This window comes from Cyanistes caeruleus, chromosome 1, assembly GCF_971803275.1.
Source record: "Cyanistes caeruleus chromosome 1, bCyaCae1.hap1.1, whole genome shotgun sequence".
Classification (NCBI taxonomy): Eukaryota; Metazoa; Chordata; class Aves; order Passeriformes; family Paridae; genus Cyanistes; species Cyanistes caeruleus.
This window is the reverse complement of record NC_141701.1, coordinates 12,261,110-12,287,977: the sequence shown is the minus strand read 5'-3', so window position 1 is coordinate 12,287,977 and position 26,868 is coordinate 12,261,110. Positions and strand designations below refer to the sequence as shown.

Below are 26,868 nucleotides of genomic sequence, written 5' to 3'. Positions count from 1 at the left end.
GGTCCTGCTGGACACATTTACTGATACAGGCCAGGTGCCACTGGCGTTCTGGGCCACCTGGGCACAGGCTGGCTCATATTCAGCTGGCTGTCAGTGTCCCCAGAATGCACATGGCCTGGTCCCACACTCCTGCAGGGTCCAGTTGCTCTGCAGGTCCACAACCACCCTGCAACATCAGCTAATTTTAGTACCAAATCACTCTGTTTGCAACAGTAAAGTGACAGACCAAGTTTCCAGTGTTCAGTGCATGGGCAGTGCTCAGAGTCCAGGAGCACGGCACAGAGAAACAAAAATTATAGCAGAATTAGGGAGCAGCTTGTCAGGGGATGAGCTTTTGTTGGCCTTTACCCAATGGCCTTTATGTACCTAAATGTTCCTACTTTAATAGTCCTCAAGAGAAGATTTTCTTACCAGCTGTCAACCCATTTCATCACCTCAGACGTGGTTTATATTTTGCATATTAAACACCAGTTTTTATCTTGGAAAAAGCTCTAACACATCCAGTTTGTGTACAAGGGTCTTGGCTTCACAAAAGCATTGGGCATCCTTGTCTTCATGGCAAGCCAAACCCAGCCCCAGAGCCCACATGATGCCATCTGGAAGATGACTTGTATTTACTGTATAATTGTTTGATTTGGGTTTTCTTAGAAGCCAATGAACAATGGCCCAGCCTCTGTGATTGGACTTCCCCATCCTCAAAAGTATTTTCTGGAGGCTGCCACACATCAGCTGTGTGGTTCCCTTGGGTCTGCACCAAGGTGGGTGGAGAAGAACTTCCCCCTTGGCACTTCACCTCAGCCCACAGCTCCCAGGAAGCTCAAAGTACTCTTTGATCGCAAATTGGCAGCACTTACTCTGCCAGTGAGGGTGTGTGGGAAGTATCAAATGTTCTCCCAAGACGCGTGGAGGTCACGTACCTCCCAGCTCACACGGACACGAGGATTGTGCAATGTGTTGGGAAATGTTCAAGGACACTTGGGAATATGCTGCTTTCTGCTTGCACAGCACAGAGAGGAATGCACAAGCCAAATCCAACGGGAGCAGCAGGAGGAGCACAAATAGAGCCAGGCAAGTTCTGTGGTACTCCATCCTCCACTGATGTCAGGTGCTTAAGTCCTTTTTCCCCAAGTCAGATGGAACTGCCTGAAACCTGCAAATACCAGGAGCCTCTCTGAAACATGCTGCCAGGGAAAGGAAGAGGCTGGTGTTTGCTAGCTCTCAGAGTCCCAGAGACAGGAAGAGCAGCATGGGGGCAAAGAGGATGGGGAAATCCTCTCTATTCAGTCATTTGATTATAACAGTTTCCTCCTTTTTGAAGTATCTGTCTCTTCTGTACACAGGTTGTGAGGGGAAGGAAACAATGATTTACAATGGTGTGTCCAGACTGTGTGAATTCTCCTGACATAGTTAAAAAACCTAAACCACAATGTGCAGTCTGTTTTCTTACCACATTATTCCACTGATGAAAGGAATGCCTTTCACACCAATTGACTGGAACTTGTACAGTGGAAAAAATGGTGTAGTTCTGTCCTGCAAGTCTTAGAAGCTGAGTGATAGTGGTAGGGGAATATCTAAAGTCACATTCACATGTAGCCATGATCATGGTCCTGCACACCTGAGTTAATAGATGCTTTAATTCACATTCACTGGTTACAAGATCAGACCCCACTTGCACAAGAAAATATACAGCCCATGCATGTGACTGTATTGGCTGTGCATTTAAGTCAGGGCTATGTTGTTGTGCATGTTTCCAAAAGGAAAACTAATGTGCATGATCTGGAAGAAGAGTTAAACTTAAAGAAAAGCTTTAAGGTTCTCAAGTAATTTAATTCTGTTTCAGAGCATGGTTACTACTAAATTACTTTTATCCTCTAAGTGCTTTCCAACATGAGAAACTGTACTAATGAAAATCAGCATGAATTTTTGGCAATAGTTTTATAGACTTAACTCTAGAATTTTGAGAGTGCGGGATTTCTCATGCACATCTGTGTTCATATCTCCAGCCTTTGGACAGGTATTTGAAAAATCACTCAATCTTTTCTTATTTTTATAGACAGGATGATCTGAAATGATCCTAAGGAGCTCATGCTCCAGATACATAGTGTGTTAAGGAGCTTTAACTGGGAGGATTAACAGCCAGGATTCTTCTAATTAAATTCTGGCTTCTATGTATCCATGCCTCCACCTGGACTGCATCATCTAGACACCCACAGAAGTCTGCAAAGTAGACTAGAAAGATTTAATATTCAGTTTGTTTCTATTTGGAATGGTTTTTAAATAAGAATAATTACTCCCCACAGTTGACTAACAGTTAATATTCAAGAATGTTCTGTGGGCATTCAAAGTGATTTTGACAAACCTTAGTAAACTTGGCTATTAATAACTGTGTCTTATCAGTCAGAAAGTAATGGGACAAGATTTTTTATCTGGTGCCTAAAGTTGGTTTGTATTGTCTTCCACTGTATTTTGATGTACTGCCTCCCTTTTGGGGATTTGCTTTGTAGTGTAGTAACTTGGACAGTTCAACAGATCAGAGGTGACTTGCTCCATCTCCACTGTTTGGTTACTATCTGAGCCAGACAGTCATTCGGAAAAACCCAACCTTCACCTACAACAATCATTTGCATATGTGCTAATTATTTTCTGCATCTACAGACAGAAATATTTACTCTACCCTACATTCAGAAAATTAGGCAAAGTCTGTACGGAACATAGATTCCTAAACAGGCTTACATTTATTTTCCTTTCTTTTCTGTCTCATCACCATATTATCAATTATACAGCTTAACATAGAAGACTCATTCAAAAAGCTACTTCTAGCACAGGTTATAACTGATTGAAGGACCATGTGGATCCTCAATGGACGGCTTGACCAGAGACAAATACACATATTTGAAAAAAAAGAGCCATTCCTGTTCTTGCCGGATGTGGAGGAAGCAGAGGACTGTGATCTTGAAAATCTACTTGAGCAATGAGATGAGAATTCATTTCCAGTGTTGTTCAAGTTGTTCTTTCACACTATAAATCTGCTGAAGGAAGTTGGGGAAAAATTTTGTGGCACTGGTAAACCAAAGATCAATCAGCAGCAACAGCCATGTGTCACAACACATTTTGTAACCTGTGTGTGGTCTAAGCCAGACCACTAAATATGAAAATAACAGAAAATGTGGTTTCAGTAACAGCTGAAGTGAGTTTCTCACACAGATATGTTTGCAGTCTGCAGCACTGACCACAAAGAGCAAAATAAGACAGTATTAACAATTCCCCCCCCATCCAGTGATGTCTTTTCATTCTGTTTGCATGGGACCTAATATCTGTCATGTGACATTCCAGTCCATGCCCAAAATCTGACACCAAAATCATGTGGTCACCCAATCCAGAGGGAGAAACTGTGTAGGTACTTCCTGCCTTCTCTGCTCTCAAGTGCTGAAGCAGGGCCTGCCATGCAATAGCTCAAGATGTCCTGCTCACACAGCTATCTTCAAACAGCTGCAGTAAACCATAAAGTGATGCTTTGTTAGCTTTGAAAAATAGACCAGAGTTGAGAAGTAGAAACAGGAGTCATGACCTTGCCTCCAAATCAGGGGACCTCTGATTTGAGTGGAGTCTCTCTGTGTCAAAGCACTTTTTTGCAAGCTGGATGGTCCCACTGCCCTTACACTGCAGCTGTACCAGAGATGGGAATGAGGCAGGAGAGTCATGGCCCATTATCTTTTCCATCTGTACCAAAACGTCAAAAGTTAGAAAATTTGTGGGTGCATTTTTAATTTCTGTTAGGATGTATCTCTCATGAGGTCTCAAAACCTGTTTTATTCATCTGTCATACACATCCCTTGTTGAAGACAATTATTTTCATAAAATAAGGACAAAATAAAACTAACCTGCTTTGACACAGGGCTAGAAATTGGCAGTGGATGAATCCTTGGTATTCCTCCAAGCAAAATATCTGGGTTATACACTCCCTGTCAGAGAGAGCATTTGTGTGAATGGTCAGGAGCAAAAGTGGAAAGTCTTCATGAAACTAGAGGTGCAAACACCTACTTAATAGTTCAGAAGCAACACAGAAGTAAGCATCAGTTGTTTAAAATTCCTCTAGGTGCCAACTCTTGTGGCTTCACAACATCTTTATCTGAAAGTCCCTGATGCTGAGGTGGGTCATATTTGGCAATGAAAAAATCTCATATTTACCTGTAAGCTGTTCCCATTCTAAACCTTAGAGTGGAGCTGAGACTCTTCTCCCTCTCTGGAAATCTCCACAGAACAAGATGTGTATCTGGAAGGATTGTTTTACTCAAACACACACTGTTAGGTTTCATCCAAGAGTCCAAAGGAGGAAGTCTAAGCTCCTTCCATTCAGACTGTTATAACGAATTATTTAACAGTCCTTGCTGGATTTAATATTTATGCATTTAAAGAATAAAAAAAGAGATGGCAAGTGAAAATAATCCCATTAGCTTTTGTTATTATTTTTTAAATAATCTTTTGGGGGGTTATCTTGTTTATTAAATGGTTGAAAAAATTGATAATGTCTTTACTCTTCAGCCTGAAAATATTTTTCCATTTATTTTCTATCTAATGCCGACAATGCAAAGAGATCAGATAAAACAGCCAGTGGGATAAATCTAGTGAAGAGTATAAGCATAGCATTATCAATGACCCTAAACCGTATCCTTTGATGAGAGCCAGAAGTTCATTTATCCTTAAAACATCTGCTGTTAGGCTTAGTGTTACTAATTTTGATTTACAGATGGGGAAAAAAGGTACTAAGAAGGTAAAATCATTACGGTACTTCAGCCTTACATACAGCTGGGAATTGATGTGGTTGTAAAAATAAAGATATATGAGGCCATTTCACAGCCCCTGTTACCAACAACTGCAGTAGTAAGCCATTTGGAGGATCAGATATTTTGGTGCTGAGGTTTCTCCCTCTGTGCTGTGTGGTGTCAGCAGAAGGGGTGCAATTCTGATGAGTTTCCACCTGGTCCCCTGGACCCCTAGTCTCTGTTGGTTGTGTTACCCCAGCTCCCCAAGCAGACCTCTTCCACAATCCTCTGTCCTTCCACATGCTCTAAAAAGGGTTGCACTGAGCTCATGTGTGCCATGTCAGTATCAGGAGCAATTTACCTGTCATCATTCACAGGGGCTTTGCAGTCCCTCATATTGCTGGTGCCCTGCCTTATTTCACTAAGAGGTTGCCATTTATACAAAAAATGTCCCATACAACCTTTGGACAAACAGGTGGTTTCATCATTTTGAAGGGGGTTAGATTTCTCTTTGGAAAAAAACCAGGCTGTAAACTGACACGAAGCTCTCCCTCTGCCAAAAACTTAGTTAAGGAAAAAGGAACAAGGGTCTCCCCAGTCTCTGATATATCCCTACTGTCTGCCTGTTTATGAGTCCTTCCCTGGGAAGCAGCAGGATGTGAGAGCACAGGCGGGAATGCAGAACGGCTTCAGTGGCAGTCTCACCCCATGGGCTGTCTGCAGGAGCACTCCAGAGCTGCCCCAAGACTGGGAGGAGAGGATTTGGCACTACCAGCAGTGCACTCTGTGGTCTTTTCTAGGCAGCAAGATGAATTCTCCATAGAATTAAAAACTGATCAGAGCTTATAACCACTGGATACGCTGGTCGCTGGATAAAGAGCTCTCATCCAAATGGTTTCCATATTAACTCTGGGACCATCTTTCTGAATGGTAATCCCAAAACTTTTAAAAAAACAAACAACAACAAAAAAAACCAAACCCAAAACCCCAAGAATCATATGCACAAATGGTGTCTTTAAGCTATGACATACTTTTAATTTGCATTCTGTCTGATATTTGAGTCATGACATTTATTTTCTAAGTTTTAGTGCAAGCACAAGGAATCAGGAGCTTGGTCTGTGTCAAATACGACCATCCAAGTTAGGAACTAGAGATATGTGAAAACAGCCACCAGAAGAGAAGAGGTAGAACTAGTCAAACATTTCAGGCATCTTTCTGAATAATAACTGAAAACAAACTGAAAATTTTACACTTGTTTTTGAGACATAGTTCTCCTTTGGCTTTTTCTAGTATCTTCAGCCACTTTGTTATCACTTGTCTGTTCAAGACTCAAATCAACACCATGAGAGTGGTTGTTTTTACTATTAGACACCATTCACCAGGGATAAATATATGAATGGAATCAAAATGTAAATGAATTTAAATATGCTAACATTACATTCCCTTTTTCCTGCATTTTACCCACATTACATAAATCATGGCAACATCCAGTTTTAGACTATCAGGAAATGAAAGGTTTATAGCAATCCACAACCCATCAACAACAAGGATTAGTTTTATTAACCTAGGATGTGATGATATACATTTCCCAAGAAATATGAAACTCTAACTAGAGTTTTAAACTTTATCACTCTATGTTTTATAGCTGCTATGAAATGTCATATGGAATAATGATTTTAAAAATGTTATTGCTTTATTTTAAAAAATTGTATTGTGTTTTGTCAAGAGAAACTTATTAAATTAATGGCCTGTGGCGGGTACACTACATTCCCAGCTATCCTGTTCTAGCAAGAGCGAGAAACCTATAGGTGTTAAAGCTCCCAAAAAATTCTTACTGAGACAGATAAAACTGTCCCATGAACCTCCATGATCAGCCCTTGGTGTATTTTAGATACATAGAAATGTTCCACAGAGCTCAAAAATAAGCCTGTGCTTCAGGTTAGAGGTGCAGGGTGCAGGATGTTGGATTAATTGGCAGAGGCACTGGTTTTAAATACCTCTTAAGCATGGTTTTAAATGGATGAATTACGTACACTGGATTTTGGATGATGGGGCTGCCTACTTTTTGCTGGTTTTTAGCTTTTTCAGCATGGAAAAAGTTCATCCCATATGGATGTTCAAAAAAAATTCGACTTAGTCGACAACAATTAAGTCTTTGTTTACAGTCTGCCTGACAAGTTACACTGCAGTAACTGTGGGAGTGGATGCTCAATAACATCTCAGAATCCTTTAATCATGGGAAAATTATTTCCCTCAGCTCCTTCTTAGAAATGTTGAATATCCAGCAGAGGATGTATTTATTCAGACAGTGAATTACAATATCATGCTGACAGTTTAGAAAGAGGTCCTTTCTCCTACATAAAGTCAAAATGGTAGAAAGACAGGGTCACTCTGCGTGTTGCCTCTGTTTGGGGCAATTTTGTGTATTTGTAGGGCTGAATGTACTCAGATGACAAAAGAATCAAATTTCCAAGAGCTGGAGCAGTCCCTCTGATCAAACATGAAGTGGTGGAAATTTTGAATTATTCTTAATATAAAACCCATTCACATCTTCCTTTGAAACACACGTACCAACAGGGGTCATTCAGCTCCTTTATTATTTTCCCTTTGCCATCTCTCTTGTGGGAACTTCAGTTCTCAGGTTGACTGATTCTTCAGTAATTAATAGTTTGAAGTTCTTTATGCATCTCAGCAGCCATCACGACTCAGAAAACAACCAACTCCTGTGAATAGTTCATTTAGGCAAAGCAGTTCTATCAATCACCCATGAAAACATGTCCTGTTTTTCCTAGCCATATTTCTCATTTGTACTTCTGAACAATCTTACAGGAAGAGAATGGAGGATAGAGAAGCAGCTAAGGGGCAGCACAGAGGCCAGATAATTTTCTCCCTCCATGTCTCCAGTGGTGGAACCAATCTACTTTACTTAGACACAGGGCTTCACAACTAAAAAGGCATTAAAAGGTGTATATGTGTCTTACACAGATGGGAAAACAGAGAAAAGGAAAGGAATATAACTAGATGTGTCTTTTTAATTTAATTCAACTGAAACTATAGATTCTTGTTGCAAAAAGCCAGGACCCACATTTTCAAGGATCTAAGGCATGCAGCTTTCACTGAAGTCTACAAGACCACCAAGAACAGGGACACTCCTGCAAGAGCAGGCTGCTACCTCTGGCCTTTCCCATCACAGTACTACCAAAAGGTGCAGAAAAGGGCTTGCAAAAATATTTGCTGTTGTTCCAACAGTGACCTACCAGGCAGACTGAAAAGAGCATTACTGTTGTGACTGGTTGCTGAATTTACCTGAAGAATTATTTCCAGCATTAATCAGCTGCTGAACAATTTTGCCTAAGTTTCATTATGTAAAATTATACATCTTTTCAAGATAGCTATTCTGGTGAAACCATTCCAAATGGGGCAGTGCTTGAGTCAGGATCAAAGAAAATCCAATTGAATTACATTTGCCACAGTCTCTAAAGTAAGAAAAAGGACCATGGATCTGCTGAAACAGTGACTGGATTGTGTGTCTTAGTCCTTCCCCTGGCTATGGCACTGCCACCCACCTGCAATATAACAGTGAGAATAGTTATTTCCCTGATAGTGCTCATAAAACAAATTAATAAGAACCACTGGATGTACCTGGTGCTTTGAAGGAGCTATTACAGAATTCAGCTGGGATATGTACTAAGCTTTGAATTGATCTGTCTCTGCGAAAAAGCTTGAAAAACTAAATAGATTTACTGACTCCCAGAGACTGAAGAGAACTGACATGACCTGTGGATCTAAACAGCTGTGTCCCCATGAAATTAATGCTCATGCTCTCTCTCCTTCCTGGCTACAATAACATTTGTGATTAGTTTTGACAAAAGTACAAAACAGAAATAATTCTGGCAAACCAGTTATTCTGCTGAATACTGCTTCTCTTCAGCAATCTTTAATATGCTTTTTTGACTGATTGCTTACTAAGAAGCAGGCTGGAGGCTTGCACGTCTGCCTTGTGGTCTGTTCTCATTTACTTTTATTTACCATTTAATTATACCAAGATGGATGCTTAAATTATAATTCTGAAGCTTAAAATGGTTTTCTTTGATTATTTTTAATCTAGCTGTTCCCACTATGTTGTGCCCACTTCCTAACATTTCTATAGAAACACTATGAATTTAATGTAAAATTATGTATAATAATCAACTGAAAAATGTTAGCTCACTACTTACATATTTTCATGTTAACCAATCAGCAAATTAAGAGAAAATCCAGTGAGACTTCTGTAAGGATTCATGTTTCTTAGAAATGCATGTTGCCAAGAACATTCCAAGATGAGATGGAAGTGAATGGCTGCATTTAAAAAATCTTTTTTCCAGCCAAAAAATAAAAATTTAAAAAAAAAAAAAAATCAGCATCTGATATAGATATAATCCTTTCAAGACTTCATGTGAATATTTTAAAATCTCTTTGCTTGCTTTCTGCTGCATGAGCCTGTACATTTTGTTCTGGCTGTATTTTCAATTTCTCCTGTAAGGAGGAGAGACTTTTAAAAACAGAAAGAAGGATAAGCTATTAAAAATATACAATAAATAAAGTTTCCTAAATAACACCAACTAGAAACTAGGATCAAGACCATAAGGTTCAAGGTCAGAAGAATCAACAAATTTTTGATATCTCTAACTATGAGATTTACTCTCACTAGAAAGAGAGTGATGCTCAGACAGAATTAACTGTTCATTAACTTATAGATGTCACTGGAGTCCACTAAAAACCCAGAAAAACAGAACTCACAAGGTAGGAAAAATGTCTAGTTTTTTCCTGCACTGTCACTGTGAGATTAGAATCCAGTCAACTGAGAAAAACAAATTTTCCAACTATATTCTGAGTTCTAAAATTCAAACACTTTTTTATATGCTCCAAGAACATGTGGGGTAAACTAACTGTGAACAGCAACACTATCTTCATATCAAATAGGATCAAATTTCAGAATTTCACCATTCTTTTGTTTTGTTTCTCTTTTTCTGATGAATCAAAGCAAGGAAACTTTTTTGTGCTGCATTGTTTTAAAAGGAGGGAATTCCTAAGCCTGGATCTAATCCTCAGTCAATTAAACAGTCAGTTAATCAGTGAATACTTGTATGTGACCCTTCAAATTTCTGCTGTTGGATGAGGAAGAGACATATACCACATCAGTTAAAAATATTTTCTCTGGGAACATTTTCAAATCCTAACTTCTTATGGAAAAGGTATTTATAATTCAGGTATACGACAAGTTCAAAATGCGTTTCTATGCTTTCTCCTGCTTTGTCACAAGTAACTCACCCTTCTTCTGCAGTGGAGATGGGTATATTTTTAAGCATTATCAAGACCACCCTGAAGCTGCTTCAGAAGTTATTACTCGATGCTGACTATAAGCAAATGTTTATGTGCATCTTTTAAAGCTACACATTAAGGTTAAAATTTCAGCTATTACAGCTCTAATTGTGAAGTGCCATTTCACAGCTAAGAATAATAACCTTTCACAAAAACTTTCTGAGGGATTATGTACTGAATATTTCCCACATTCTGCAGACTTTCAAAATTCCTTCAAGTGGACCTTTTTTCAAATTCTCATCTTCATTTGCAGTTCTTATGTATGAAAAGCTGTACATGGATGATAATGTCATAAGAGGGATAACAACAAAAACCAGGACAATAAAGATGAACCTGTGCATGGAGACCATCTACTATGTCCAGTTCTGGTTCCTACAATTCAAAAAAGACATGAACAGACTGGATAGGGTCCAAAGGAGAGCCTTAGAGATGTTCAAAGGGCTGGAGAACCTGCCCTGAGAAGGAAGGTGGAAAGAGATAGTTCTTTTCATCCTGAAGAAGAGAAGGCTCAGTCTTCTGAGGGAGACTCATAAGATTATTTGAATAGTTAAAGGGAAGCTACAAAGAGGATAGGAATGTCTTCACAAAGGCACCACAAGGAGAAGAGGTCAGCAAGTACAAGTTGCACAAGAGGTTTCATGTCCATATAACAAAGACATTTTTTAGAGTGAGATGATCACACACTGCAACAACCTCTGCAGGGGTGTGGTGGGAGCCCCATCACCGAGGGGTTTCAAGCTGCGATGAGGCCAGGTGCATCGAGGCTCCTTGGTTAGACTGGGTGGCCTTTCAAGGCCACCAGCCAGGGCTTGCTGTGACTAGAGAAGGGCCAGGAGCTGGTGTGTCCCTGCTCATGTTTAATACGGTCATCAGCTCACTGGAGAGTTGAGATCCAAAACGGGGCTACCCAAGGCTCCCCACACTGAGAGGTGAGATACATACAAAAGCCTGTTGCCTTCCCAGTGGGTTCTCTGGGAGGACAGAGGGATAGACAGTAGCACTACAAAGACATATTTTCTTTTCAAGACTGGCTGAATTTTTTCTGTTGTTTTTCTATGTGGAAACAAAGTTTTTGAGACAAGTCATTAAACCTGCTTTCTCTAGCTGTGTGCAGGATTAGCTCAGCACTAACTCAACATGGAAACTGCCTCTCCTTTTATTCCCATGCTGCAGCTCTGGGTGAAGCCTGCTCTCCCTGCTCTATCAAACCAAGACCTACATTAAGATGATGCATTTGTGTGTAAGCGTCTGAAATCTGTCAGGTCACAGCTCAGTCCCAAATGCCCTCAGGCTTCTCTCAACTCTCCAGCTGCTTTCTTGTGTAAGTGGCTGAATAATCAAATACCAGCTAAAAATCCCAAACTTTCATAAACCTTCACACATAGAAATACTACAGCTGATTGGGGTAGGGTATGAGAAATTGGTAAGGGTCATAAGTGGGCAGAAAACCTTCAGAGACAAGGAAGTCTGATCACCTCCAACACAGAGAAATGGAACTGAAGCCTCCCTCCTGAAGCTCAGCTCTTTATAATTTTAGACACATTAAAATGAAATTAAGTGATCTATTTTTGTGTAGCTGTCTTACAGAGGATACAGCTACATCTGTCTTTCAGGCTGGCCAGTTAGGGAAGCAGTGATGCACTGTTGTGTTATTGCAGTGGCATGTCAGGTGACCTAACAGCATCAAATCTATTATTATGTTTAGCAGCACATCTTGCTCTTCCTACCTTGAAAGCAATTTCATGTAATGCACTATTGTGTTCTCCTTCTGAAAGATTTTGTTTGAAAAAACTACTGTGGCACAAGAACACAGTCTACTTCCATGGTTTGCCACTGGGATTTGATAAGGAATGGCAGCAAATGTGCTTTCCTCTCTGGTCCAGGTAGATGGTAGGATTATAGACCTCTATTACAGTTTAAAGGAATAAAAATCTATTTAGGGTAATAAAAGAAGCAGAAACGTGAATTGAAGAAAAGTATTTGCATTTGCCTTGTTGTAAACCCAAAGATTTGTAAGGGTTTTTTTTATTTTCTGCTACTTTTACATTTTAGAAACATGAAAACAAACATGCACAAGCTACATCTACACAGAGGCAAGCACACTGCTTAAAACTATGTCCTTGTTAATCTAATTAATCTTACCTTTGAATTTTGCAAACATAGACATTCAAAAGCGTGTGACGGTCAGTAACAGGTCTGTTCTCATGTGCTACCATTTTTTCTCCTTGTAATAGCCTTTTGAAAAGGATGATCGTATCTTAGACTGTTTTTGGGGTGCCATTCTTCATCACTTCCTATGAAGAGCAATTTCAATCTGAGTATCAGACTGAAACAAGTCAAGGGGAGACCATAACCCTGTGCTCAGAGGAGTGGATGCTCTGAGAGTATGGGTGATGTATTGGGATGCTGATGAAGTTTGAGTGACCCACATCCAGCACACCCTGGAGCCTTTGCAGGGAGGTTCATTGAGTCGGAGGCAGCCACCACAGCGCTGCTTGTGAGAAGCAGGATAAAGCATTACAGACTCTTACAGCCAGGACACAGCTCTGCTGGCCTGTACAATTTGCAGCCTTGACAGATATGGGCCTGCAGATGCAGAGGCTGAAGAAGCCATAAGGGGCTCTCAGACAGCCTCCTGTGAGGCCAAGAGAGACCATCTCTCATCTTCAATGTTCTGTCTTCTTTATAATGCTCTGAAAACTCTTGTTCTACATAGACAAACATACTTGCACACACCTGTGTCTTCAGCAAACTCTTTGCTTCCTAATTTCTGAAGGAAAATTAACTTTTCCACAAGGATAATTTCCCCATTTCTGAAGGAAAATTAACTTTTCCACAAGGATAATTTCCCCATTTCTGTTCTGAGGATTTTGTGAGAAATCATACCGTAGGCACAGGGAAGGACTGAACTCCACTGCATCTCAGTTGAACATAAACTGGGGAAGCTAGAGAAAGAAGATGTTTATCTGGGTAAGTTGCTATTCCTGCAGCTGTAGCTGCTAATACAAGCTGCTCAGAACTCCTGGTAAGGGCAGATGTATCTCCTGATGAATGGACAGAGTGTAGGAAATGGGCAGCTCTGAGGGTCACCATGCTGCTCAATCCCTATTTTATGGGGATCAGCATAATTATTCAACAGTCTCCGAATGCCAAGCCTGGGCTGGCTGAACTCTCTTGCCTTCCAGCCTGAGTAACCACCAGCTCAGAGACAGACACTCAGCTGAGCTGCTAAAAGGAAGGAGCATTAAAACTACCTCAGTACAGCACCCACGTGCTTCCTTGTTAGTGTTTGGTTGCCATAAACCCAGGGAATGGACCCCAGCTGGCAGCTTCATGGAATGGCAATATCTCAAGAAAATTCCTGTTCTGTTAATGCCTGAGCAGTGTATATTACTATTATCATCGATTTTATTATTACATATTATTATAGTCAGTTACAGTAAAATTATCTCCCCCCAACTAATTAAAATTAGACAATTTAGAGGATGCTTAACATCTTATCATCAAAAAAATACTTTAAGTAACAATTTTGACATTAATTTAAGATATCTGCTTGTAAAAAAAATGGGAAATAAAAGATGTTATCAGTTTCTTTGTTTCCCCCTACAGCACAATCTCAAACTACCAGCTCTCTCAGAAGGTTGCACAGTGGTGTGCAAAATGGGAGTGAGAACAATTGTAGACACAGGGCAAAGACAACCTCACTCCCAGCTGAGAGCAGCTGATGGTGCTGATGCATTTAGGGATCTCTGATCATTTCACCTCTACTGTGTTTCATTTTTCACCATTTAAGAGGTCAGGAGCTATGTGTATCTTGCCTTTATGCTTTTCCTAGTCCAAGCAAGTCAAGACCAGACCCTACCTGTAAGAAAAAATCTGGGGACAGATTTTAAGAGTAACATCCCTCCCCGCCCCCCACCCAGTAATCCAGTGATGATGGTTTCTAACAGGGAGGCTTGAACATTATTATTCTTGTCTTTTAAAATTCAGAGAAATCCCAAGACTCCCTCCTCTACTAGCAGCAATATATCCTCATTAGTAAGCTTTGGGAGTAACAAAGAAAAAAACCTTCAGGCGACATAAGATAGAAAAGAAGGGAGAATTCATCAGAAGCTCCAGCCAAAAATCTAAGAATAGCAATGATTCAACTCAGGCTAAGAATATCTTCATTTCTGGTGACAGGATCCAGATGTGGAACAAACATCAGTTCATGTTACTCAGCTCTGACCCAAGCACATCCAGTGAAGAGTAAGCAAAGAAATGAAAATTAAGCAGTTATAAAACTGACTCATGGGCTCAGAAAGCAGCAGCATTTCAGTTCCCACAGCAAAGAAACCCATCTAGCTGGGCTCACCCTTAAACCCTAAAACAGGCCAGTGCTTTTTATATCCAAAACCTTTAATAGCTCATGAATGTCAGACTTCCTCTGCCAGAAATTAATCTCTGCTTTGCTAAGTCCTTTCAGCTCTCCATGTCAGCTCTGAGCTCCTGAACTCACTGCAGGTTTCCTGGTTTGTTTTTGGCAGAGAGCAGAGCTGCAGGGCTGACAGCATTCCTGGCTGCCTGCCCCGGTGCTCTGCCACCCCACTCGAAGGAGCTCTGGGGAGGATATTTTCAGAGGGCAGAAGAGCAGAGGGAAATTTATTTTCCTGGAAATAGCTTTGCAGACTTACAGCTTCCCCATGTTGGTGGTGTTACTTGCAGCAGATCCAGGGACCTGATGGATATGGGCCACAATTAGGGTGAGTCCTAATTGCAGGTTGCACATCCCATTAGGAAAGATGAAAGCAGGGAAGGAATATAGCCTTGGAAAACTCATCCTTGGAAAAAGGCATTATAAGTGAAATCAAAATGCTTCAGCTTCGTAACTCTCCTGCAGATCTCCCCACCAGAGCTGTGTGCCCTGGCAAGACCTAACACAGCCATTTTAATAGAGCTTTGCTTTAGCAATTGTGCCATGATACTGGGACAGAAAATTTGGAAGAGCAGCTGACTCAGACTACAGCAAAGAAGAGAGAGAGCCCAGTGTCATGGAAGAGCTCTGATCCTTTCCTCTTCTCCTAGGGAAAAAGCATGAGCTTTTTCTGTGAACTTATGCTCTATCTCTGAACACATAATGCTGAGAGTAAACAGGGAGGGAAAGGCTGCCCTTTTCCATTGCAGATCTAGGAAATAGAGGACTTTTTTCTGACTTCCCTTAGTTCTTGGAGAAAAACTTCTAAGGCTGGAGGATGATCAAAGGATGAAGGGAATGCAGAGCTCCTTTTCTACAAATCACACTGGGACATGACCTCTGGTACCCTAATCCAGTAACCAGGCTCAGCTGAATTATATGATGACAACTGCAGCTGTGGCACCCAAACTCCTTTGCACAGACATAATTTGGAGACCTGGCAACCTGCAAACTTGAGGGAGAAAAATATGGACAAAAGAGATATTAAACCAATTTGGAGATACTTAAATACCATTTCTTGGTCTTTTTGGTGGCTTTTCTTGTTGTTTGTGACCTTTTAGGGGCTTACAGAATTCTGGGATAAAGGGGGGCCTTGTGCTTATGGAAGAAAGGCCTGGAAAGGTGAATGGGGAGATAGCAGGGTATTCAGTGTAGTCCAGTATCTCACAGACCAAGGGTGATGATCTCATTTGTTATCAGGGAGGCAGGGCTGTCACAGATATGTCCATGTTCAGCTCACTCATGTTGCTGTTCATGTCATACTAAATTGTCAGTCTGTGAGCAGAATGAAAAAGTCTGGGATAGTCAACAAAATCAACCTGTGTTACCAGGGAATTATTCTGACACATCACTTCTTGCTTGTTGGACGAGTTACCTCTTAGCTGAATGCTGTAAATGCTTGATCCCACTGGTATCCCACTTTAACAGAACCTTCCACGCACAAGAAACTTCTTTGAAGCTGGCTGTGCCCATCCAGAATACAAGATAGAAACATCATTTTTTGGCTTGCTCCAGGGGTAAAGAAAACCAAATCTACCAGAAGAGAAGCCCTAGGCAGCACACTCCTGCTGCCCCATGTCCCCACTCTTGCAGAAAGCTTGAGTCAAACCAAGCACGCAACCAAGGAGCTCTCACAGAGAACTTTATTGCCAAGGTGAGACAGACTGATTTCTCTCTCCTCTACATCTCTGAAACCTACCCACACTTACTAAATTTCAGGCTCCTTATCTTTGTCAAAAGTGACAAAAAGGTGAATTTTAGAAGTATTGGGAGGAAATAACTCACTGACAAACAGACAGAAATGCAGTTCCATAAACTGCCATATTTGACATAGGGCTTAAGAAATCCTGTCTCCTAACATACTTGTTATTACCAAGGTAATTCCAAAACAATTATTGGTATATATGGAATCTTTTATTCCAAGATAAAAAATAAAGATAAAGCAAAAGATTCTGAAGAAGTTATTCTAGATGTTTCTGTATTCCAAGTGACAAAAATCTGTCCAGTTTACAAGAAAATGTATTTATTAGGATGTTTAGGCTGCCCTCCCAAGAGCAGAGAAAACATGGTTCTGTCTGGTGATGAAAACTATGAGTAATATTGGAAAATGCATCAATTCTCCATCTAGATTGTGAAAATTTACCTGCCCTAAACAGTAGCAGCCAAACATGCATTTTGATAATGATGATTCTTTCATACAAGAACTATATCAAAGCTCTTCATAGGTCTTTTGATCTCATGATAAATCATCTTCCTATTTACAGACATTTGAGCGTTTATTTGTGGGGTTAATTGTGAGCTACAACAGTCATGAATTATATACTTCAACATAGTTTCAATGTATCTAAATAATGTCCCTGGTGAAAGAAGTAAGAGTGCTAGAAAGCACCTGTTTCCTCATCAAATTAAACCTGATTATATTTCTGTGTCACAAGGACTGCATTTAATTGTTCAGTCCTTTAAAATACATAAACAACTAGTGCAAATACCTTTCAAAGTGAATGACACAAAAATAAAGCAATTTGACACCCTGCTAAAACCTCCAGTATTATCCAAAATTTCTCTGTTTAGCTTCTCCCCAATCCCTACTGAAAACTTCCTGATATGTGTAGGCCCTCCAGAAGTAAAATAATTGTCAGAGTCAAGGAAACATGGAAATTGGTCCCATGTCTTCTCCATTTTTGAAGCTGCAGTATGTGAAAAGGTAAATTGTCATGAAGATTAGTACTTAGTAAGTTGACCTCCTTCATTGTTACCAAATGGCATCTGTAAAGTTTGGCCTTATTTCCCTACAGAGCACTGGATATTACAGCACTAATGAAAATGAAAATTTAATATTAGCTGTGTGCCTGTTTTGAAGACCTGGTTCCATCCTGAGGAATCCTCTATTCCATCCAGTGTGGCTGTTTGAAATGCTCATATGGCATATGCTCATGTCCTGGAACAGCTTTGGCAAACAAAGCAGATCAGCCCCTTTTTCTGCAGGAAAAAGGCAAGAATCATGCTGGAAAACAGAACTGGAAGGAAAGGACAGAGAAAGCCTCACTGATTATTCTTGTGGTCAGCACTGAAACATTTCCAGTTCTCCAGCTCTCCCTAGGCCAACATTATGCCAGCTCTCCCTGGGCTTAACATTATGCCAGCCTCTAAGACTGCAAATCTAAAGGGTGTTAAAGCTGACATCCAGATTTTCAGGTCCAGATTTCTCTGCCTGCCTTTCAAAAGCTCAGGATGGAGGAAATGCTTTGCTGCCTATCAGGCTAAAATTTAGAGGAGACAGCCAGTGCTGTGTTCAGCCTAGGAGCCTTAGTTCTATGTGGCAGCCTGTGATCCAGCTGTCTGACTGTGAATGAAAACATCAAAAAGCTCCTTTCACCAGGCTAAAACTGAAGAAGATAATTTTACAGAAAAAAAATAATTATATGTATATATCTATATCTATATATATATATATGCAAGTAGACAGGAATGTAGGCCAATAGTATTAATAATTACTGACAAAGGTCTTTGACACAGTATTGTGGGGGAAGAGGTAGAATCTCAGTATAGTCCATTAATCCTCCCAGGCAGAGTACTCATGGCTATAATATTGAATTACCTTTTTCTGTGACCTAGATAAATTGGGGAAGAAACATTTCAGGCCAGAAAAAATACTGTTAGGATTTAGCACTGCCAGATCATCCAAGAACTACTTTATTTTCAACTTAATAAGAAAATTCCACACTCATTTAGTATGTTTCATCTTTTTGGTTTCATAATATTTTGCAAGTCAGCAACTGCTGGGATAACTTTGGCTCAGAGAACATTTCACATATGACTGATATCAGGTGGTGTGTTGTATAGAGACATAAAAGCAGGCTACCATACACTGTGCTCTCTCTCTTCCTGCCCAGAAGCACAGAGGGGTACACATTGGTGGGATGGAGCCACTCAAGCTAGATGCTAGCCTCAACACATTCTCATGATAAGCACACACAATTTTTAATGTCTTTTTTCAACAGGAATTTAGGTAGGACATAGAGCAAACAAGGAACTACCAGGTCAGCTTCACCCCATCCATGCTTGAAGCCTGGTCCTCTATCTCTGAGAAAATCCCTCTCCAGAGGATACAGAAGTTGAAGAGTTGTCCCCAGGGTTGTCATGCAATGATTTGCCCTGAAAAATGCTTTCCTTTGATATCCTTTTAGGTATTGACTAACTTGTGACCTGAAACTACAAACTAGAAATTTATGGCACAACAGCAGTGGAGGCACATCTGCTGTTCCAGCACTTGGACTCTGTTTATTCTGGTTGCAGGTACTGCTGTTATCAAGACAATTGTCTAATCTTTTCCTATGTCCTGTTCAGTCATTTAAAACAATCAAGCCCTGTGCCTTGGGATATCTGGTATGTTCCTCTGAAGAAAGCTTCACTGCAGAGACAAGTAAAAATTTGATTTCTACATATTCCCTCAACATATGCTGTCAATATTGCTTTATTATGAGAGGAACAAGAAGTCCAATCTATATAAATTTTAATAAAGCATTTCTATTCATAGAAATTATTCTAATCATAGGATCAAGGATTTCAGTCTTTAGACTGTATACTTTACATCTATTCCTAAATTTTTGAGTGTCCCTCAAGTCTGATTGCTTTGGCATCTGTATTACATGTAGAATTAGAGCATTGCAGAATGTGCTGGACTTCCTACAGCTGTGCAGCTCTTTGCTGTTCATTTCATGTCAACCATCTACTCAGATCTCACTTTTCTCCCACATGCAGATTTTAAAATCTGTAAAAAAATTGTAAATCAGAATTTACAGAATCAGTATCTGTGGTTTATTTAAACATAAATAAAAGAGACATAAACAAAAGAGTCAAAAATGAAGATTTTGAAGGCAGCACAGAATTGGTGTGTTTTCCTGCCAGCTACCTTAAGTTTCCACAGCATTCCTCAAAAATGTACCCACCAAAACTTCCAAGCATATTTTGTTCCTGACTCTTTTTTGTCTGTGCAAGGAAAAGTGACCAAATACCTTTAGAATAACAGCTCTATATATCTTTCTGAGGTATATACCTGACTTAAGCACAAAACAAATGGCCGTGTATCGACTGAAAGGAAATTAAATTGCATCTGCTCTAGAAAAAATGCTAAATCCAATACTCATGATGGGAGGCTGCCTGAAGCCCCTCTGACCTCCATCCATCAGGACAGACTCCCACTCTCCTTCGAGCTGGGTGGCTGTAACTAAGGAGGTTATTCCTGGTGTGCTCCTTCAAGCTCCTTGTGCTACCCATGGTGAACTTTCCCCAAGAAACAGGCAGAGCTAAATCCATCAGGACATTACCATACAGCTGGTGGATTCCCAAGCTGGAACACAAGCATGTGCCAAGAGAAGTATTTTAAGAAATGAATATAATTCTGCTATAATTCTGAAGTCAGAATGTAGCCTGTAGGGCAGCACACTGGAACTGCCTCTTGCACTGGTATCCAACCTCTGCGTCTCTTCAGCTGCTCCCTGTATCACTGGCTACCGGGCTTTTTCTTTACAGGTAAAAAGTTCAGCCAACCTTTACAAACAGGAATGTTGTGGCTGGGTTCATTCATTTCCATATGAAAAATACAGACATTTCAGAGCTGAATCAAGAGTTCTGTCACATGTCTATGACAGGGAGAAGGACAACCTTCTTCATGTACCACATGTCTGTCACCCAGCACCATGAAGATCTGCCACCTAGTTATATGGGAAGAGGAACTCTTGAATGGAGGCCTCTTCCTGTGAAATATATATTTCTGTCTGTGCCACCTGACACAGATATTAAGGATTTCTAATAAACCGGAAAGGCTCACTGCAGGTTTACACAGCTCATTTCATCTGTTAGAGCTATGGTTGGTGCTGCACTCCTGACTGTCCTGAGCGGCACGTGGTGCCAACAATGGTCACGTACACAGGACTTGTCCCAGCAGTGCCACAGAAAGAGGAAAGGTAGCACAAATCATTTCAGGGAGTGTGGTTTTTGTAATCTTTGAGGATGAGTCACGTCTTACCAAGAAATGGGCAATGCAGTGTGTGCTTCAAAGCTAATGACTTGAAGTTTGAAGCCTTTATGCTTACACATAAAATAGACAAGTACTGAATACTGGGGGGACCATACTTGTTTGGTCAAGTAGCATAAGAGAAATGTTCCCAGCTGAGCAAAAAGCATAAAATAAAATAGCAGGCATCAGCCTCCAGGTTTTTCAAGCTGTCTACTTCTGTTGTTGAATCAAGAGACAGAAGGGACCTTATTGTTTTGAAACTCATTCCTTGATCTTTCTGCTGTGTAACAGGAAAGGCAGAATAGTAGCATGATTAGATAGACCAAGCCAGAAAAAATATATCAAACTAGAATACAAAAAGCCCATGGCTAGCTAGAAACTTCAAGGGTTTATATGGGTAGAAGAGCCACAGTTTTCATACAGCAAATTCTAAATGAATATACATCCTAAGTGGGTGAAAAACCCACCATATGTATGAGAACAGTATCTAATAATTCTGTACTAAACCCATTAATAAAAATCATTAGTGTCTTTGATGGGTTATCACTTTAGTTTAATTTGAGATTAACCCAGCAACTACTGGGCCTAAATAAACTCCTGAAGGATACCATGTGATCATTGAAGGCACTTTTAAACTCTTTCCTAACAGAGTTTCATTCTCCTTCTGAGTTTACTAATAAATCATGACAGAAACATCATTCTGTGACTTTATTCATATTTTCAATTGTTGAAGTTCAGTACCTTTGGGATGAGACATTTATAGCAAAGTTAGAAATACTAAAGTCTTGCTTAAAGTGAGACAAAAAATGCAATCTTTCCTAAAAACTTATTCATAACACCTTTGCTCTTTACAACATAGTTGGTGTCACATCCCATTCATAAATTTAAAATGCTCCTGGTTTCATTCTTTTCTATAAAAGAATTTTGTATCGTCTTCCCTATGCCCCCACTCACAGTGTTTTATAACAATTAATATTCCTTTGAAACTCATATTGATCCATTAAAAAAATAATGAACAAGACTTGATTTAGGTTCAATAAATATTTCCCTTGTAATTTTTGCTACTTCTTAACATTTTATCATTAAACTCTTAATATCTGGTGTTTTACTTAAAACTAGACCTTCTGAAATCACACGATGATGTGAACTCTTCTGCTTAAAAAAAAAAGCTTCTCCCCTACAAATTTAAGCAAATAAAATGATGAAAACATTCATGTGATGGATTTTGGAACTTGATTTATAATTGAAATTTTAAGAATGGGATCCTTTCCCATGCTAGGTAAATAAACATTTGAATTAATAAAAATAAAACAAAAATCTTATTTTTCTCAGAGGCATTTGGAAAAGAAAGTACTTTTGTTGTCCTTGTAAACCACAACATTTTTTCCTTTGACCTTAATATTGGACTTCCCATCCTGTTCATAACATCTCAACCCCTGTTAACACTGACCACAGGAAATGTATAAAACTTATTAGCTTGCTCAAGACTGTTTTCAGCTCAGGGTGAAGTAGGATGCCTCAATACTCATTACAAGAACACTCTGCTAGGTTTGAGTCTTAGTAGTTTATAAAACACTTGTAAATCTTGAGGTGAAAGGTGATATACACTTCATAAATATTATTACTGCTTTGTTTACTTTCATATTCTTTTATGATCATCTTTTACATCATCACTTCCTATCTGAGAAAGAAAAAGCATGAAAAGGCTGTTTAATGAGATATGGTAGATACTGGTTGATTCACTCCTCATAGCATCTTATGATAACACCAGGTATACACCTTTATGTATCAGCTGTGTTAAAATACTGGCTGTCCACCTACTTCTTTGAAGAACTAGTTCATAAAATTAACTGCAGAGGCAAAGTAAAAAACATCAGTAAAATTCCTGGATACTTCTCATGTAGAATGATCAACAAAAGAGCCAAAGGAAATCAATCTTCCAAGAAAATATTTATCGGGGTCAAAGTAAGAACTGCAATTACAGTGCTAAATAAAGTTTAGGGCAGTTTTGATTCATTTCCCTATACCCTAAATACACTCAGGTTGTAAATAGAACAAGGGAGGGAAGAAAGGTCCAAGGTAATTTCTGTATCTCTGAACTCATGCCCATACCCTGGCACAAACAAAAGGTCACATTACCCAATCCTCTTACATGTGCTACTGCTTGTGTTCTACAGCTGCTAAGAGCCTGAATGTGTGCTAATAATAACCACAATCTAACCACTCGCAGTGAGACACAGAGGAAAAGTGCTAAGTACCATCCTACAAGGCCCAGCAAACGCAGAAGAAAAATGGGCTCAGCCAGCTCATGCCACTGAGGCATGGTCCCCCCAGCTGGTATCAAGAGCAGTGGGCAGCACCAAACCAAAGAGCTTGTCTGCAGTAAACTGGTGAAATGCTGCCCAAAGAGAGTATTTAAAATCCTTTTTTCTGATGCCATGTTTCCCACTTGGATCCCTTTTGTATGGGGAACCCACCTTCCTGAGACATGACTGCCGTGGGAATTCCCAGGGTGAGGGGTCTCCTGGAACAGTGGAGAAAATGTATGATTCCTCAGCTCTTCATCCTGGAGAAGCTATGCTGATACAACAGTGTGCCCAGCTCACCCCACTGGCCCCCAGGCAAACAAATGACATAGTTCTGCTCCTGAACTCAGCCACACTGGTTTGCTGATTTAGGGGCTTTTGCTTGGTGTTGGACAACTTCCCAGTGAGTGCAGCCACCAACAGGCAGGCAGAGCCATGTGCTGTGCCTGGCTGCACTGCATCATTATTTTTGGCAGAGATAATGGACCAGGTCCATGAATTGGGTTTCTCTTTCCATTGCAGAGTAAAAGATAAAATATCTCCTAGCCCTTCCTCCTCCTCCATCTCAGGCTCTCAGTGCACATTACCATGGCAGTGCAGCACTGACAGGTGAGAACAAGCACAGTGTGTGAAGCTAAGGTCTAAGAAAACTTGTTATTCCAGCTCTGATAATAGCCAGCAGGTGTTGTAAGACAAAGGCCAGGCAACCAAAATGTAACACAGTCCTGGAGAACTCCAGGGAAATGCTGTTTAGGAGCTGAGAGTAAGGCTTGTTATTCCCACTTCTTCACCATCCTCAAGGATCCAGTCCCAGAGATAATCCTCTGCAGTGAAAGTCCCACTCTTCAGCTGTGTGTTGCAAACAGTAATCTCTCTTGTTTCTTTTGAACCCTCTATGTAATTCTCCTCATTTGTGCTGTGAAGACAACTCACCTTCTGTTTCTTTTTTACCTCCTCTGTTTGACCAATGATTTTAGGCTTCTGTCACACAACAGCAGAGGCACAGATAATCAGGGATGAGACACAGACACCAGTGATGTCTATGTCCTAGTGACCACAGGCATAACAAAGTGTTTTTTAAAGCTTTTGGCAAGCTGACATACACATTCTGGAAGTATTGCTGTGCTGCATGTGTTTCCTAAAATCTTCCATACTGACACTTATTTGGAAAATGAAGAAATATATCAAATATAACAACTGCCCTACAGCAGAGAAAGAATATGATATTAAAGGAGCAGATGCTGGGTGATTACATTGTGAGCCTCTGGCTATCTAAATGACCAGCAGAAAGGTTGTACAAACAGGATGAAAACTGCCCAGCAAACATTTCTGTTATCAATGTGCATTGTGTTTCACATGCTGTTTGAGCAGCTAAGAGAAATGTGACATTGTTGGGGATGTGGGGATGAGCCATCTGCTGACCCCCAACAGCCACCTGAGGGGAAGGCACAAGAACCATCAGAGGTGCTGGGAGTACCACAACAGCCTGTACCACAACAGCCTGTACCACAACAGCCTGTACCACACAGTCCAGCACCGCTGCTGAACTGTGCCAGAATGGGCTGAGTGACCTCAGAGAAACACAGCACAGTTATGAATCTTCTGATGTGCAATGGAAAGTATGATGGATATATGCCTTACATACCAGGTGTACAACCTGGCAAACAGATATGGGAGACAACCTGTGTCTGCCCACCACCACAATGTTGTAATTACTATCCCTCAACAACCCTTTCTCTCTGAGATGCCTAGAGGTTTGTGTAGGAAAAGTCACTTGGGCCATGACAGGAACAGAGCAGCTCTGTGATCCAGGCTGTGAGCGAAAAGTCCAGTCCAGGAGACTTTTTCCAAAGGAGCTGAAAATTGTCAAAGCAGAGATAAAAGCCACAACTTTAACAAATGACAAAAAGCTGTAATCCTGGCCAAATTACGCCCCTTCAGCAAACCAGTCTTGTACTGGTTTCACTCTTTTCAAAATCAAACTGCAACACCCAAATACACAAAACTTGTGTCCAAGAATTTTGCAACTCAGTTGTCTACAAACTCTTTTTTTCTGGTTGCCAAGTCACTTTGTGTTGGTCACAAATCCTTCTGTTTCTTTGGTAGCAGGAAGATACAGTCACCACAGCTACATTAAATGCTTCAGTACTGCACATAACCTGCCATCAGGGAAAGTTGATTTATTAATTTGAAATAGGATTTGTTGAAATACATTCTCACAAAAGCCTATTTTTTTATGTAACAAAGCTGATTGCACAGTACTAATGCAGGAGGACATTTTGGCTGCTCTCTTCTAGTTTTACATCATCAGTTCTCCATTGTGCTGCCAGGTCACACTCTTAAAATTAGGGAGCTGTTTCAACAACAGAATTCCTTTTGTCCGTGCCAAGACACTGGCATCTGCCATCCCAGTGAGGAAAGAAAGTGAATTTTTGGAGGCTTTGATAAACAGTAAAAATCAGTGGTTTCAGGAACCCCTGACCTTGCCTCTGAAGGTAATTTGTCAGTGAGTTCTTGGCTCTCTGATGGTTTGCATCACCTCCTTCCAGCCAATTCTGATGGCTTTGCCTGGTCTTCCTGGAAAGTGATTGTGTCACTAAACATTGTTCTGTCCCCGAGTGCATGCAAAGGTGAGGTAGCCACCACCTGCAAAGAGCAGGAGCCACTGTGAGGGACTGAAACACTTCCAGGCACTGAAGCTTCTAGGCAGGAGGGTTCAAATGTTAACAAACATGTGGGGCACATGGACTGTGGCTGGAGGAAGGCAAACTTAGGCAAACAACCACACTTGGGGCTAGTAGGAGGCATGATTCACCCAGCAAATGGGTTTAATATCCCTTGGCAGCACTTCAGTGTGCTGAAGTCTCTTTTCCATGAGATGGCCCAAGCCCTGGCTGTTCTCTCAATTGTATTGTAAAGAGAACAGACCAGCCAGGTCAATGGTGCTGTTAGTAGTCGAGAACATTCAGAAGTTGCATCCCCACTGTTTCTCTAAGCTCGTCCTTAGACACCCCAAACACACCAGACCCACATACCAGTGGAGTGTGTGGGAACCATGACAAACATGGGCGGCCAGTGACCAGCAGCTCTGCCTCACTCAGGCACAGGGCTCCAGCAGCTTTTGCTTCTTCAGTCACTTAGGAGGAAGGGAAGCTCAATTTTCACTCTCACATTTCACAACTCCTTGTAGACCAGACCTGCACCCTAGCCAGCGGGACATGGTCACCCTGGAGGATTGGTTTAGTTTGGTCCCTCCAGTTCTGTGGGACAGATATGTAGCAACACCAAGGTTATGAAAATTCATCAGCATCAGCTTGAAGTCACACAAAAAACCTGACATTACTGCAGTACCTTTCCACAAGGGGACTAGAAGATCAGGGGTTGGACTAGATAAACTCCAGAGGTCCCTTCCAACCCTAACTGTTCTGTGATTAATATAACCAGAATCTGTGTCTACCTTGTATTTATGGCTCACATGACATTCCAGCCAGCTCCTTTTATGGCTAAATCTGCACTTTTCCATATGGGCAGAACCAATGGTTAAATCAATCCTATTAATGCATACAAGATTTTATCACCTGGAGGCCCTTGGCTAAGAGAGTTAGCCCATAGAAGGGTGTGACACCATTTGGGGTTCTCTGAACAACTCCTGAGCTGAATTGCCAGGCTAACAATTAATTAGTTGGGAATCCCTTTGGGGGTAATTACCTTCCAATGCCTACTAAGACAACACTTGACAGAATTACTTACCACCTCATTACCCTGATTTGTCTAATTCAGCTGCTCTGTTTTCCACATTAAGCACTATTAGAAAACATATACTTTGTGTCATTGGCAGGCTAAACGATATCCAGGGGCTTCCAGGAACAGTGTGGAAGGATGAAAAACACTGAACAACCCCAAACCACACAACACTGTCAAAGTACATAAGGCCACATTTTGGCCAAGCACCACAGCCACTGCTGG

The 26,868-nt window shown here is 40.6% G+C and overlaps 1 protein-coding gene across 2 annotated transcripts in view; it reads right to left on the bottom strand.

The window, feature by feature from the left end:
- Positions 1-2,898: 2,898 nt before the first annotated feature.
- The window catches only part of TMEM65 (transmembrane protein 65), a 104,513-nt gene continuing 80,543 nt past the window's right edge, over positions 2,899-26,868 (bottom strand). The window contains exons 9-10 of one of the 2 annotated variants that reach the window (XM_086878630.1): positions 3,882-3,962; positions 2,899-3,029 (exon numbers count right to left, since the gene is read on the bottom strand). In XM_086878630.1, the coding sequence (XP_086734756.1) occupies positions 2,985-3,029; positions 3,882-3,962 (126 nt within the window). In that variant the 3' untranslated portion in view covers positions 2,899-2,984. The remainder of the gene's footprint in view (positions 3,030-3,881; positions 3,963-26,868) is intronic. The other variant, XM_086878713.1, reaches the window with a different exon arrangement.